The sequence below is a fragment of the Bubalus bubalis genome, chromosome 3, assembly GCF_019923935.1.
Source record: "Bubalus bubalis isolate 160015118507 breed Murrah chromosome 3, NDDB_SH_1, whole genome shotgun sequence".
Lineage (NCBI taxonomy): Eukaryota > Metazoa > Chordata > Mammalia > Artiodactyla > Bovidae > Bubalus > Bubalus bubalis.
Window position 1 is genome coordinate 23339315 of NC_059159.1, and position 15482 is coordinate 23354796.

A 15482-nucleotide genomic window follows, 5' to 3' on the forward strand; every position below is an offset into this window, starting at 1 on the left:
ATTTCTTAAGTGGTTTTTATAAATTTCCACATCCATTAAGTTGATTTAGTAGACATGTAAGTCAGAAATTTTTCATACTCCTTATATCACCTTTTAGAGGGAAGTCTGGTGAGTATTTTTATGACGCTTTATTTCAGGCTTTCCAGACTGTTTGGATGGGTCAGTGTAGCTGCAGTGCTGTAGCAGTCAAGTTCTTTATTTCTTCTAATTGCCTTGTAAAATGCATTGTTACTGGTTTGATAACCCACAAATGCCATGGGAGGCTAAAAAGTATGAGTTGGAACCTATCTTAGTTTGAAGTTGTTAGGAAGTGTGAGAGTATCCCAGGAAAGAAGAGTTGGTTTCCTGCCTGCCTGTGGGCGGCGTATCCTTGGTGACTATGTTATTTAGAGCAAGGAGCACTTGGTCATGGTGGACCCTTGTCCATTTAATGTTTATTGGGCTGAAAGTCAGATTGCTCATGACAGCTGCCACGAGAAAGGAAGGGTTTAAAGGAAATCGGTCTGTTCTGCTTTTTTACCCTCCCTGTGTGCATGATTTAAGGTTAATTTTCTATCCCTGTTGTGCATCCTGGCTGACAGACTCCTTCAGTGGTATGCTTTGAGCTTCCGGAACATTTTATTAAAAAATTGCTTTCTCTATCTGCCCACCAGTTCTAGGATCTTTAACCACCTCAAACCTAGGCCATGTGAATTAGTCAAGTCTTGTTTGAGAAGACAGATAGGATGTTTCATTGGAGGTCTTGAGGCAGAACCCTCCCCCTTACAATGATCTTGAACCAAAGAACCCTAAAGTGGTAGGAGGGTGAGGGGAGTTACAAAGTCTCAGCCTCTCACCTTTATTTCTATCATAAATGTTAATTAGAAGATTGGAATATACAGAAACCTGTATACAACCATTTCAGTAGGGTATAATTAATCCAGGTAATTTGGCTTGTATTTGCTCTGTCCAGATGTCCAAATGTAACATGTCGACATCTCCAGCAAGAGAGCATGCTGCTCTAACTTGCCCTCCCACTTGAAACAAACTTTCTACCATTTGAGGCAAGTGAGTTTTCTGCATGAAGGGCTTCTGCAGCCCACCCATCCCCCTTCCCCATACCCCAAGGCAAGTCTACCTGTTTTGCCCATTTTTATCCTTAAGAACATCAGTTCTGCATCTCTGGAACCTTTGATCCTTAGGAAAGTCAGTAAGAACTTCTCAGCTGAGTCTGAGTGAATCTTTGGAGCCCAAGAGAGGTACATTTAATTTTCAGCAGGAAAAAAAAATTGCTGTACAAGTTTACATGGGTGTTAAGAAAAAATGCCATAATGCAATTCTTTCATCTCTGCCTCCTGTTTTTGTTGAGTAAGCCCTTGGTAGAGGTTAGCTCCCAGGTGTCGAGACTCAGTGCTTCCTCAGGCAGGGTGGTTCACTGCCCTTTTAGGAAAAAGAACCATGAACAACCAAAACTATATCAGTTGACGCTTTTTGTTTTCTGTATTTTTCAGTGTCTTGTTTTGAAGAATCAGGGTGGGGAAATGGTAGTTGCAATTCAAAGTAAAGGAGAAAATTGGTTCTGGAACTGGGGTACTTTGCTTCAGGTACGAGCATCGGTCCTGAATATGTAGAAACAACTGCCTCGCCTGTGGGCAGATTTACTTTCCATCTAATGAACTCCATGCCCTTCTTCCTGGCAAGGAGGGCTTCTACTTTGCACACAGCAGACCAGTGTCACCCAGAAGGGGATCAGCACCACTGAACACCACCAGTGCTTCCCAGCAACTTCTGGGCGTGGTTTCCACCAGAGCAAGAGCAGGTAGGAAGTAAATGAGAATCCCCATCTCAGGGAGAGATGAGGGAAGAGAGCTGTGCAGACACATGTATTCTCAACTGCCATACCCCCAGGAACCCAGGAAAACCTTTGAAGTAATTTCTTTTCTTTTTTTTTTTTTTTCAATTAAAGTGAAGGAAGAAAGCTTTGCCCCACTAAGTTTTGGCTTGAAGTGTCTCTTATACTGCTTATTACTATTAATTCAAATCTGTCCCACACTGCTGCTCACGTACATGTATGTGCTTGTTACCTTAGCCTAACCCTTCTCATCCCCTGATGTCATTATTCTTTGTTTTCTTTTTTTTATGGCACTAGTGAATGAGAACCTAAAGTTTTAGAAAATCCTAACTTGAAAAAGGAGTCTCTAACTGGCATGGTTTGATTAATTCCTTTACCTTTCCCTGCCTAAAGACTTGAATGATTTTCTTTCCTAGTGCTATATAATAGACCTGTAATAAGTGAAACCTTTGCTGCTACTTTTCTGGGTTTACATCAGTTTTTTGTTTTTTTTTTCCTTCCCTTAAGAATAATTTCTTATCTGTGCTTCTCTGATGACTGTTAATTTCTAATAAGTACAGGAAGAGGTGAGCCTGAGATTTCTTCTCTCACTTCCCTCCTTACCCTGCCCCTGAAAAATACACTAACCTCTAACATATACAAGATCTGTGAGATGGGGCTCATCATAAGATACTTGGGGATTTTTTTTTTTCCCCTCACCATGCTGCAGCTCTCAGAGTTGGCCCCTGAGGATCTGTGACTACTCAGTCCGAAGAGTTGCTCCGGGGAGAGAAAGGCCTTAATTTTGCCTTTCTCCATTCCTGTTTTATGATCACCCTTCAGATGCTTCCCATTCTGGCTGCCTCTTTTTTCCTCCTCCCAGGAATTTTTTTCCAAGTAACCTGCCTCGGTCATTTCCCAACTCCTCTCCTCACCTTTGCCCACCTTCCAGTGACCCTGAGAGCACAGACCTGAGAAACAGGCTGTGCAGAGCTCAGAGAACTGTGAGGACTCCCCCTGCCTGTCAGACTCTGCTTGGGGACAGAGATGGATGGGTAAATGGTGCTGTGGGAGAAATTTTATCTTCAAATCAGGCTGTTTGACCCTTGCACGGCCCCGCCTCCACCCCCACTCCCTGAGGAAGGGGTAAAATGCAGAGAATGGTTGACTTGCAGGGTCTGATCCCCAACATCGCTGTCTGGCCTAAGCCTTGTCCAGCCATTCGGCCTGCCCTGGAGTGAGAGCTTCGGTGTGTGGGAGCCGCTGCTTGCTTGTTTCTCCACCAGGCCTGCCCCAACACTTAGCCAGTCCCTGGGGCCAACACAGTTCCTCCGTGGTGACTTAACAGCAGCTTCCATTAGCTGTCCAAGCAACTGTGTTTCCACCCAGTACTTTTGGCGCTTGAGATTGGGGGGTGGGGGGGAGGGAGGGTTATTTAAAATAAATAAAATCCAAGGTGGCAGTAGAGGATTCCTTTTGCTTTAAAAATCTTTGGACTAAAAAAAAAAAAAAAAAAAAAAATGTTTTTTATATATAAATATATAAAGTAAATTGTTATGTAACTATTATTGTTTCCTGTATGTTCTAATTTTTGTTTTATGATGTAATTAAAGGAAATAAGCTGTGAAGACTTTTCATTTTGCTGCGGAAATAGCCTGACTTGTAGCTAAGATTGTTAATGTCCTTGAACCCCTGGTGTGTAAAGGCCCCTGAGGCTCAATCTTTTTGGCATCTTTATTTTTTTACTATCCTTTAATTAGTACTCTTCATTAATTTTTTTAAGTATTTAGTATCTTTTCAATAGCCTTTTCAACAGCCTTAATACCCTGCACTCCACTTGTCTCTAAGAAAAATGGAAGACATAAATCAGAGTTTCTAAAAAACCTTTGTCTTAATTAATTTGATAGTAACAGTTCAATCTGAGTCCCTTATCTGTGCAGAGAATTGCCCTTAGACTAAAAAGGAGTGAGGGAGTAGTGTAATGGTTAATCAAATAAATTCCATGTAACCCCTCTATCTCAGTTAACCCCTCTATCTCAGTTCTTTGTTGGTAAAGTGGGGACAACAGTACCTGTTCGAGTTGTGAAGATTAAAAGCAATAATAGTGGCATACAGTAAACACGTTACCTGCTTTTACTCGCTTCATTTCAGTATCTAGTCTGCTGGAGGCTCCTAGCTTGAAAGATAAACAAAAGCTAAATGCAGTGGTGCCCCTGTCCTTCAGTGGAGATAGGGACGAGAAGTGGAGCCGGATCAGCAACCTCGATTTAGATCTCAGGGTATCTACCCTGCCCTGAAAGACCCCTGGGGAGCCCTGTGGAATCATGAGCCTCACTTGAAATCCACTCATGTTGCATGAGGTAAAGGCCTAGTCTGGATTGGTCATCTGGGGCCGACGGGGTCCCACGCTCCCTTCCAGGGGTACAAGCAGATGCCTGCCTGTTTCCTTGTCCTTACTGAGGCAGCCTTGGCCTTTGAGGGAGGCAAGTTCTAGGTCTTTGAACTTCAATATGCAGATTCTCCCTTCCTGTCCTTTAATCCTGTTAATCCAGTGTTTAAAGTCTTCCTCCTGCCTACCCTCCCTGGCCAGAGGTCAGCAGGTTTAGGACTCACCAGAGATGATCAGTAAATGACAAATGGGGTAAATGATTAATAAAGGCATTTGGGTCTGTCTTCCACACCATGCACACATGGGTTTTTCTTTTCAGTATGTTTAAAATTTTCCATCAGAAAGTTTTAAGGGAAGGGGATTGGGAGGAAAAAGAAAGGAATGGAATAAAACATGGTCTAATATCACTTACTAAAAAGTACCTATAAAGTTGGTTTTCCTCATGGAAAAAAAGTACACAGAAAATTAAGTTTCAGGTAGATTATAAACCTAAAAATGAAACACAAAATTAAGATTTTAATTCAACTACATTAAAAAAAATTAAGCCATATAACCTCACTGTTCAAGAATAGCTGTAGTTGAGCAGCTTCGGGCAAGAGTTGCTTATCCATATTGCCAGGGTGTTTGCCTCACAGGCTTGGCCAGCTCAGCTCAGCTTGTCTCAGGGGTTCCAGCGACTTGCTGCTGAGCAGAAAGAAACATGAGCCTGGGGCCAGCTTGTAGGACCCATGATGGTTTGGCTCTTCACCTGAACCCTGGTGAAGCATCTGAAGATTTTAAAAAGGCTTCTGGTGAACACAGGACCCCAAGGAGACTGGCACCAGTCTCCTCCTCTTGAGCAGGGCACCTCTGGGCCTAGGTCAGAACCAGGTAGTAGCCATCTGGATTCTGCACTGAAAGCAGTTAAAAAAAAGAAGGGGCTCTAGTGGGATGAGACAGACCCCCAACCTACTGTGCTGTTACCAAACATCAAAGCAGCCTGTGGCACATCTGCCACATCAAATGTTCTTCCAGGGCCCCTGAGTCCAGCTCTTTAGGACGTCCCTGGGTACAGGAGCAGAGAGGAGGGAGAGAGGACAGACGGTGAATAACCAGGACCACCAGCCTGCTGATCAAAAGTGCTCTGCTCCAGGTGATGTCCAGCAAGCACCTGCCATTGTGACCTGTATGACTGTTGGTGGGGTTGAGGCAGTGTGGTGGGGAGAGCAGGGGCTTTCCCTCTCCTCCTAATAACTCCCTCAAACCAGGGCATTTTCCCCTCATGAGAATATTGTTACTTTTTACTGAGCAATGAGTAGCTGTTCTCAGCTATATGACTGTTCTTTTGACGCAGAGCTAGCATGGAGCAGATGTTCACCAGTTGGTTGGGGCACAGTACCCACAACACACCTTCAAGGAAACTTTCAGTCTCTTTTAAGAGATAGTATAAGACAATTTTAACCTTTCTAGGGCCTGCCAGGCACACAACCTCTCCCTCTAAAATCCCTACCTTTCTTCGCCACAGCCACAGAGTATGATTCATCCTTAAGATTCTGAACCACCTGCAAGGGAGAAGGGGTCACTAAGACAATTCTGTTCTTAGAGCCAAACAGAATAAGCTAGGGCAGAGACAGCGAGACTGGGCCTGAGGTTGAAAGAGTATTCCAGGCCTTCTTCCAACCTCATGGGACCGTGCAGGGAACCACTGCCTACTTGACCTGGTCACTGAGGAGAATGAGGATGCCCCCAGGGCCCTGACGGAAAAGACGATGGACCTGATTGGCTGGGAGGGCCAGGAGTTCAGCCAGTTTCCCCAGGAGCTCTACAGCACTGAGTTCATCCAGGGAGATCTCTTGATAAAAGCCTGGGGATGTGGGCAGCACAGGGGCAGGAGTCAGTGGGGGGTGCCACTGCCCAGAGGGCAAAGTAACAGCTCATTGGGAGGTGCCCAGATGGGGAGAAGGAGTAAAGGAAAAAAGTTTATAAATTCACTTCCATTTTCACCTCCCATTCCTTACCTCTGGCAAGGCCTCAAATTGAGAGGAACCTCCAGTTTAAAGAAGCGATGGGATGCCGTATGAATGACTGAAGCCCAAATGCAGTAACAAGATTATAGTGTTCTAATCCCTTGTACTAACAGAATGACAAATTTGGATGGAATTGGTGGAATCGGAGTGTAGAGCATGGAGGAATAAACCCAGGGAAACATACTGGAAGGAGAAGACTAGTCAAATCACAGAAGATGAGAATGCCAAGGGCATGCTGGGTCCCAGACCAGAAGAGGTTTCATGCAGCTACGCCTGGCTTTCTTCTTTTGTTTTCTCAAGACCCCAGAATCTCACCTGAGTCAGGGTTCTTAGAAACCTCATCATCTTGCCTACCGTTCTCCTGAGCAACATATAAGGTCAACCATTGTCAGATTGGTCTGGGCCAAGAGAAAAGTCTACATTCATACCTGAACTAACAGGTCCCAGTTTTAGCCCCTTTGGGAGAACCCCACCTCCTCCCAGTTGTCTAGGGAGGGGGGGTCACCAAGATTTAGTGAACACTGGACCCTGTGGGGAGAGGAGAAAAATCACCTTTACCCCCAGAAACAGTGATGCACACGGGATGGGCACAGAAAGAAGTCACAGCAGCCTGACTTAAGCCCAACTCTGCTAGCCTTGCTCTGGCCTCAGGCAGCAGGTTGCTGTCCTCAGATCTCTTACTGTCCTCCTGAGTTTCTAACTTTGTAAAAAGACGTGGGGTTAAGTCGTTTTTCAGGTGCCTTCCACTTAAACATTCTATGAAACAGGCCTGCAGCTGAGTTGGTAAGTGCCACTACACTGGCAGGGCTTCCCAGGTGGCACTAGTGGTAAAGAACCTGCCTGCCAATGCAGGAGACAGGTAAGTTCCATCCCTGGGTTGGGGAAGATCCCCTGGAGAAGGGTGTGGCAACCAACTCCAATATTCTTGCCTGGAGAATCCCATGGACAGAGAAGCCTGGCAGGCTACAGTTCATAGGGTTGCAAAGTGTCAGAGGTGACTGAAGTGACTTAGCACGCACACACTACAGTGAAAAGGGAACCCTGGTTGGCAATGCCCAGCACCTGGCTCTGAGAGTATTGAAAAGGCGGATCCTGTCAGCAGCTCCACAGATCTGAATAAGGTCCTGGGGAGTAAGCTTCAGTAGATCAGTGCCTGCAAAATCAGACAGGGCTAGATTAGGGGAGGAGAGGTCAGGGACCAAGGGTGGCAAGGGATACAGTCCACTATTAGCCTACAAATAGCCCTAGTATATCCAGACGTGGGAGTCAGACTTGGATTCAAATCCCACCTCTGCCACTGGCTAGATATGTGCCCTTGGGCAAGTTGTTTAGCCTCTCTGAGCCCTGTCCTCAGGGGTAATGTATAAATTGTATGAGATAATCCACAAGAAGAGAGCCTAGCAAGCATTATGCTGTGTCAACAATTAGTTCTAAATAAAAGTTAGTTGAAGGACACAGAGGAAGCCAGGACAGACAGGCTTCCTGCCTGAGTGCCCTCAGTCCCCTCCAGGTCTGGTCCCTACCTGTGGACCAGATCCCAGCCTCACCAGTGAAACTGGCCAGCAACCGGCAGCAGCTGGAGAACCGGTGCTGATGAGCAACCTCATCAGCTGTGTCTAGAATGGAGGCGCCAGGGTTCAGACCCTGAGGCATAAAGAGTGGTCCAAGTGACACCATGGACCCATGGACTGAGAACAAGGTGGAGGGGAAACGTCCCTGCCCTTGGGGGTCCCAAGTCTGAGAAGGGAGGCTCATCCTGCCCGAGGGACGTGCCCAATGCCATCAGGCAACCATTTTGCGATCTGTGGCCATACCACATCAGTCCACCAGGGGGCAGGGCCACCCTATTACGGAGAAAGAAGGAACTGCTGAGAAGGCTTTGGAAGAGTTGGGGTTGGGGGGAAGACACAAGAGCTAGGCTGCCCCTCAAGGTGTCCAAGGCGAATGATAGTGAGGAGCAGAGCCTATGGGGGGGCAGCGAGTCTGGCTCAGAGGAGCAGGGTGGCCAGTCTCCTACCCCCGCTTCCCTAGGCCTATCCTGGTGTCACCCAATTGTTCCCCAGAAGCTCCCTCAGTGGCACCCCTGGGCCTGCCCCTCGCCGGCCTCCTGAGTTGAGGGCTTCTCTCTTCACTCTCACCCCAGGGGCTGATAGGAGGTGTTTATCCTGCCTCACCTCTCCGGGGACAGGAGCTTGCAGGAGTGGGGGAGAGGTCAGAGCAAAAGGGCTCAGAGGCCGGTGGGCCCCTGAAACGGGCTCTGGCCACGGTGAACACTGTGGGGCAAACAAACAGCAAGGTTAGCCTGGACATTCAGGAGTGCGGTGGTGACTGTTGGCAGGCCTTAGGCCAAACTTGGTCCCTGCCCCAGGAGCCCCTCACAGGTAGATCAGATTTCCACACAATGAAGAGAGTTAAACTAGCCTCAGGCCTGGCTGGGGGAGTCGGAGAAGGCCTCTGGAGGAGCTACAGCAGCAAGGGAGATGCTCCAGGAAGAGGGAGCAGAAGTCGGGTAGTCGCGGCTGCAGGGCACAGGAAAGGCAGCCTGTGAGCGTCCGCTCCTGGGAACCGTCCTCGCAGGAAACGGGGACTCACTGGTGTGTATGTGGGGGTGCTGATGATCATGCATCAGCCACAATACCTGAGGCCTCAGTTTCCCCACAAGTACAATGAGGATGTTTCCCACCCACCCCCCCAGCCAGCCCACTGCCCAGCACACATACCTCCATGAAGATGGTGCTCTCACAGGCTGTCTGATACTTGTTTCTCTCATGCACGGGCTGTTTCTCAATCTTCTCCTGGTCAGTTTTCAGTTTCCGGTCAGCTCCTTTGGGCTGCAGGAGGATGACAAGAAAACGTCAGCATTCCCCTCCTTACCTGCCCACTTCTCATGACAGGAAGGGCTCTGAGAAAGAGACCAAGCCCCATCCGTCTGTGTACAGAGAAGGAAACAGTCCCAGGTCCAGGGTCTGCAGGCTGAGTGAGGGTCCACCCCAAAGCCAAGTCAGATCCACACAGCCAGCAAGGCAGGATGACAGCCCTGAGAGGGAGGGAGGGAAGGAGGGGAAAGGGCCCCATGCTGCCCACACCTTAAACACCTTGACGAGGCAGCCAGCTGAATGCAGGTGCTCCAGCGGAAGCTCCTTGTCACTGGGCTTGAAAGTGTCGATCTGGAGGCGGAAGGGGACGCCTTTCTCCCCACCTTTTTTCCAAAGAGTGAACTCAGTGCTGATGCAGTGAACCTGAGGTGGAAAAGAAGGGTGACTATCTAGGTCCTGCCCATATTCAAGGGATCTCACCTGAAACCTGCTACCTGTCTGCCACCCGTCAGCCACAGTAACTTTCCATCCCCAACCAGTGTCTATTCTTAAGGCTTACCTTATTAGGTTCTTTCCCTGGTTCAAAATCCCTCAGTGTCTCCTTAAGACTATGAGACGAGAAGCAAAGTCCCTGACCGTGGCATTCAAGCACCTTAAAGAGACAAGTCAAGCCTTTCTACCTGGCTGCTCTTCCTCTCATCAATGAACCCACTGACCCACTCATCTGGCCTACTTATCACCCCAATACACCTGCATAGCTGTCCCTAGAGTCCTCTACTGGGAAAGCTCTCTCTGCTCACACTTGAGCCCATACATTCCATTCCAGGGTAAAGTTATCAGTTCAAAATTTATCTAAATTGAGTGTCCTGTATTTTATTTGCTAAACCTAGCGGTCTACTCTAGGAAGCCTTCCTGACCTGCACAACCACTACAGTGGTTGTGATTGCCTTCCTGCAATCTTGTGAAGAACAGTTAAAGAATCTAACTTTACAGGTAGGGAAGCTGAGGCTCGTAGAGATTACATTACCCGGGCAAGGTCCATGCCAAGAAGTAGTGGAACTGAAATTGTGCCATATCCACCTGGCTCCTCGTCCAGGTGCTTAGAGTACAGAGGACATTCAAAAAAGGGACTTATATGTGAATTTTGACAATACTTTTTATTATAAAAGGAAATCTATTCAACATAGAAGATGCAAGGGGGCTTCCGTGGCAGCTCAGCTGGTAAAGAATCCGCCTGCAATGCAGGAGACCCCAGTTCAATCCCTGAGTCGGGAAGATCCCCTGTAGAAGGGATAGGCTACCCACACCTGTATTCTTGGGCTTCCCTGGTGGCTCGGATGGTAAAGAATCTGCCTGCAATGTGGAAGACCTGGGTTCAATCCCTGGGTTGGGAAGATTCCCTGGAGGAGGGCATGGCAACCCACTCCAGTATTCTTGCCTGGCAGGCTACACAGTCCATCAGGTCACAAAGAGTCAGGACTGAGCAACTAAGTGCAGTACAGCACTGAAAAAGTACAAAGGATACAGGCATCTCCATCACCCCACCACTCAGAGAGAGTACTGTTAACATTCAAGTATTATTTCTTTCTATCTTTTCTCTGTGCAGAAAAAAACACAACTTTTATCTACGCACACACTTTTATTTTTGCAAAATAGAAATCAAACATTAAACACAAGTCTACATTCTGCCTTTACGTATGGGAAAGCCGTTTCTCTTGTCATGAAATATTTCCGAGACATCATTTTAATGGCTACACAATTTCCATTATAAGCTACTAAACACCTATTTCAAAGTCCACCCTGATCTGATGGACATTTTGATTAATATCTTTTAATATAAAAAGTGGCAGGGGCATGAATAGCTGCTAAAGGTAAGTTTGTGTACTTATTCAGCACTGCATTTCTTGAGGTAGAACTACTGGGAAAATGAGTATGAATATTAAATTTAATAAAATTTGCCCACGTGCCTAAAAAATGGATGCATCAATTTGCATTCTCTGGATATGAGGTTGTCTGTTTCTCTAAAGCTTACCAATAATAGTTTTTAAAGAGTCTTTGCCAGTGTGTATATGTGTATATATACATATATATGTATATACATATATATATATATATAGTTGTTTAATCGCCAAGTCGTGTCTGACTCTTTGCAACACATGGACTGTAACCCACCATTCCTTTGTCCATGGGATTTCCCAGGCTAGAATACTGGAGTGGATTGCCATTTTCTTCTCCAGGGGATCTTCCTGACCCAGGGATTGAAGGCATAGCTCCTGCATTGGCAGGCGGATTCTTTACCACTGAACCACCAAGGAAGCCGTGTGTGTGTGTACATATATACATGTAGTTTTAATTAGCATTATTAACATTTTGTGAGTTTGAACTGTCTACATGTATTAGCAATTTGTATCTTTCTTTATAAATTGCTTATATCCTTTGCCCATTTTTCTATTGAGCTTTCATCTACTTTTTCTTTTTAATGTATGAGAATTTTTTATATATTTAAAATATAACATCATATATGTTACATGTGGCAACTGTTTTCCCCATGTGATGTCTCCTTTTAATCTTGCCTACACTTTGCAGACCATTACTTTCTATGAAGCTAAATTCTGTCCTGTGTCTTGTCATTTCTTCCATCACCTTAATGTTTAACAAGTCCTTCCCTATGGTGACATTCAATCAACATGTGTCCACCTTTGTTCCTCATGGTGCTTTCTGGAAGTGATTCATTCTTATTACCTCCTCTGACCTCCACCCAAGCTCACCTTTCTTTTCCATATAGGCTGCTGCCACCCCCATCTGACCTCCAGCCTCCTTCCTGTCCCAGCCTCAGACTCACCTGCAGGAAGAGAGAGGTCCTCTTGGTCGGGTCCCAATAAAACTCCACGGTGTTCAGTTGTGAGGACAGCACTTGGGGTTCCAGCACCCCCACAGACAGAGGGATATCTGCAGGCACAGATTGGCAGGCAGGGAGCAGGGCTCAGCACCACCCCCCCATCCACAGGGGCCTCTAAGCCAGACAGCAGCCCTGAAGGGCCCTGGTCCCTCCCCAGTCACCTATGTCCAGGATACGGTCCCCGGCCGGCTCCACCTCCAGCCGTCCAGCTGTTGCTGCTCAGTGTACTGCAGGCGCCGGTCGTGGAAAACCACACGCACCACGCTCTGTGGGCATAGGAGGGTGCCGCGGCATTTGGGAACCAGCTCCCACCTCTGGGACAGGCCAACCTTGCCAGCCTCTCCCTTACCTTCCCTCCCACCCGCAGGGGGCAAAAGGACTTAGAATAACTAGATCTGTGTCCAGAGGCCACCTGCCACTCAACAAGCAGTGAAACTGAGGAAGTAACCTAGAGCTTCAGTTTCCTCATCTGTAAAATGGCAGAGTTAATCCCTTTGCACTCAGTCACTCTTTCTTCGCAGCACTTAGCAGTTTGCGATTTGTAAATCAACTTGTAATCGTATCTAAATTGTTCAATGACATGTTTGTCTCAGTAGAATGCAAGTCCCCGAGGAAAGAAGCCACATCTGTCTTTTTACCCCTGAATCTCTAGTGCATAGAACAGTTTCTGGCAAAGAACGGGAGCTAAATAAAAACTTTTTTTTTTTTTCCTGAGAGATGGAATCATGTGTGTGAATAATGCTATGTAAATGTATTTCTAAATCCTGGTTCTGCTACTTACTGGCTCTGTGTCCTTGAGAAAATAATACTTCACCTCACTGTGCCTGTTTCCTCAACAATTCCCACCACCACTGAGCTGTTGTGAAGGTCAAATGAAAAGGTGGACGTGAGCGGGTTCTACTTGAGAATGACATCACTGTGGTGACACTGGCTGCCTGCCAGAGGGAGAGTCATAGCCAGCCTCTGCCAGCTCTGGGAGTGGAGGCCCTTGCCTTCAGCAGCCGGGGCTCCTGGGTGGCATTGACCAGTTTGGGGTTGCAGAGCATCCGTACCTCATAGGACTGGCCTAGGAGAAATTGAGGGGAAGTGGGCACCCCTCTCAGGGGCAGAGAGGCTGCCTGCCACCCGCAGCCCACCCCGGGTCCAGCCTCCCACTAGCACCCCGCTCGCCCCTCTCCATCCCCAGGCCCAGTGCACCCTGGTTCAGGTAGGTGAGGGTCTCCTCATGCTGCTTCACAGCCGGTGGCATGGCTGTGGACGTGGCTGCGCAGAGCACGTACTGGAACGCGGGGCAGGGCTGCTCCGCTCGGGGGATGTTGGCCAGCTCTTCCTGCTTCAGGTAAGGTAAGGGCAAGGCCTCGCTGCCAGGGAGAGGAAGGCACGGCTGGCTTCTGCCCTGTCCACCCCCTCCTCCAAGAGGCTTTGACTCTTTCTGCCAGATTCGCCCTCCAGGGAGCCTACAGTTTGCTGAAGCAGGTACCCCTGCAGCAGCCAGGGCCTAAGGGGTCCCCATTCAGCTGCTCTGGCCTCCAGCAGACATCCCTTAAGGTGCAAATCCCCAACACTACAATATTTGCAAACATCTGCCATCAATTTGGAGAAGGAAATGGCAACCCACTCCAGTATTCTTGGCCTGGAGAATTCCATGGACAGAGGAGCCTGGTGGGCTACAGTCCATGGGGTTGCAAAGAGTCAGACACGACTAAGCGACTAACACACACACACCAAATTGGGCTTCCCTGGTGGCTCAGAGGTTGAAGTGTCTGCCTCCAATGCGGGAGACCCGGGTTCCATCCCTGGGTCAGGAAGATCCCCTGGAGAAGGAAGTGGCAATTTGCAACCTCAAGGCTTGCCTGATGGCCAGTGACTGCCCAACATGTGTCCTGAGTGGGTGGGTGGTTAGGGTGCTTTGAGATGTCCTGGGACCCACTAAATTCCAGATACATTTGATCATTTCCCAGTGGGTTCGCAAAGAGTTGGATATGACTGAGCATGCACGCCCTGACCAACCACCCCCCAAGAGCAGGAAGCCCATAATCTTCAGCTTGAAACAGATGGCCCTACCGTGTCCATCACAAATCAGATCAGGGCCTTCCTCGGGGGCTGGAGGGAGGGGTTCTGGCCCTTACCTGAGCAAGCTGCTTGGAGGCCCATGGTACAGCTCCCTGGGGCTCAGCCACAGGTGCTCCAGCTGGTTGTGCCAAAACAGCATCTTGGAGAGCGAGCAGGACCAGCTGTGTCGCAGAGAGCTCAGCACTGGGTTGGGCTGGACCCCCTGGGCCATCCACCTGGGGCCCCAGGCTTTATACACAGGCAGGGACACACAGAAGGGTGGGGCAAGGCTTCGGCCCCTTATTGGCTGAGCAACCAGGGCTCCAGGAAACTCAGGACCTGTTAGGCAGCCCAAGCTGCCCAGGGGGGGAATGGAGAAATGATGTCCCTAGGGCTCCCCACCAATCGTTAACTCAAAGGGAGACAGTTTTGCAGCAAAACCAGTCACAGGGATGAATAGCCACTAACCCCACCTTCACCGTACCCCAAGAGGCCCAGGAACCATGAGGGGCAACCTGGAGCTAAGAGATTAGCTCCAGATACATAAGCCAAGTTGATTCCTGGAGACCAACTGCCTGGACCCCTCACAGGACTCTATGGGGGCTAGGAGCCTGACCACTCCAGGAGACAGGACAAACAGACACACAGCGTCACGTGGACCTACAAAGGGCCTTTGCTCCCCCTGGCCTCCCCCCAGCCTCCCCCCATACAGGGGCAGTGATGGCCCAGCACCTGTCCTGTCACGGGGGGCTGTCTGGCTAGGGGACTGGAGTTTACAGAATTTAGTCCAGCTTGCTGTGGAGACAGCTCGGGGTGGTGATGGGAAGGAGAGCACACCCGTAAGGGGGGGTGGGCCTGGGAGTGCCCCCTCCCCAGGGAGGTAGAAGGGGAGGGGGTCCAGCTGGGCGCTCTGCCCTGGGGCGTGGGGCAGGCTGTGTTTGTGGACGGCCCCCTTCCTCGGGCTCAGCTCCCGCTGTCACTGTACACAGTCAGCCCCGGCCCGCTGCCCCCACCTCCCACTACTGTGTTTGGTGTAAACAGATAAGGGCGTTTCAGAGAGCAGACACAGGGCTCCAAAGATGTGGCCTGACCTCCTGTGACCCTGACTATCAAGGCTTTGTGATTCTGGCAACCCCTCCTCAGAGGAAGGGAGAAGGAAAACCAAAGAGTATGCTGCCCTCCCCGCCACCCCCCACTCCCCCTGCCCCACACACACACAATGGGCTGGGTTCCTCCAGGTACCTGGCACCCCAGTCCTGTACCTACATTCTTCTCCTATGAAGCCAGACCAAAGGAGAAAAGGGGATGGGAACATTCCTGCCAATGGGGGCCAAAGAAACTTTGAGTCCCCAAGATCCCCATTAAGACCCCTAAGACTTCAAGACTCACCCATTGCCCAAAGCTGGATTCAAGGCCAGAAGATCCCCACCATGGGACCCTCCAAGGCTGGACAGAGCAAGATACCAAGAAGGCCAGAGGAAGGGGCTAGGAAGGGTGAGGAGGCAGGGCG

At 48.9% G+C, this 15482-nt stretch overlaps 1 protein-coding gene across 1 annotated transcript; it reads right to left on the reverse strand.

Moving 5' to 3' along the window:
• Nucleotides 1-4697: 4697 nt before the first annotated feature.
• LOC102392902 (transcription factor CP2-like protein 1) lies at nt 4698-14204 on the reverse strand. Its single transcript, XM_044938427.2, has 11 exons — nt 14050-14204; nt 13076-13281; nt 12913-12986; nt 12123-12186; nt 11864-11970; nt 9292-9444; nt 8926-9036; nt 8380-8478; nt 7268-7358; nt 5689-5740; nt 4698-4880 (listed from the first exon to the last, which is right to left on the reverse strand). Exons 1-9 carry the CDS (start codon nt 14202-14204, stop codon nt 7344-7346), a joined length of 984 nt encoding a protein of 327 aa, XP_044794362.2. The 3' UTR covers nt 4698-4880; nt 5689-5740; nt 7268-7343.
• Between the last annotated feature and the right edge of the window lie 1278 nt (nt 14205-15482).

What these genes read in the sequence shown, in the direction of transcription:
- LOC102392902 (XM_044938427.2), bottom strand. Translation starts at nt 14,204, where the DNA reads ATGGCCCAGGGGGTCCAGCCCAACCCAGTGCTGAGCTCTCTGCGACAC. An exon ending in CCTCCAAGCAGCTTGCTCAG is followed by an intron (nt 13,282 to 14,049) that starts GTAAGGGCCAGA and finishes TCTCCCTGGCAG; the next exon opens with CGAGGCCTTGCCCTTACCTT. An exon ending in AGGAGCCCCGGCTGCTGAAG is followed by an intron (nt 12,187 to 12,912) that starts GCAAGGGCCTCC and finishes CTATGCCCACAG; the next exon opens with AGCGTGGTGCGTGTGGTTTT.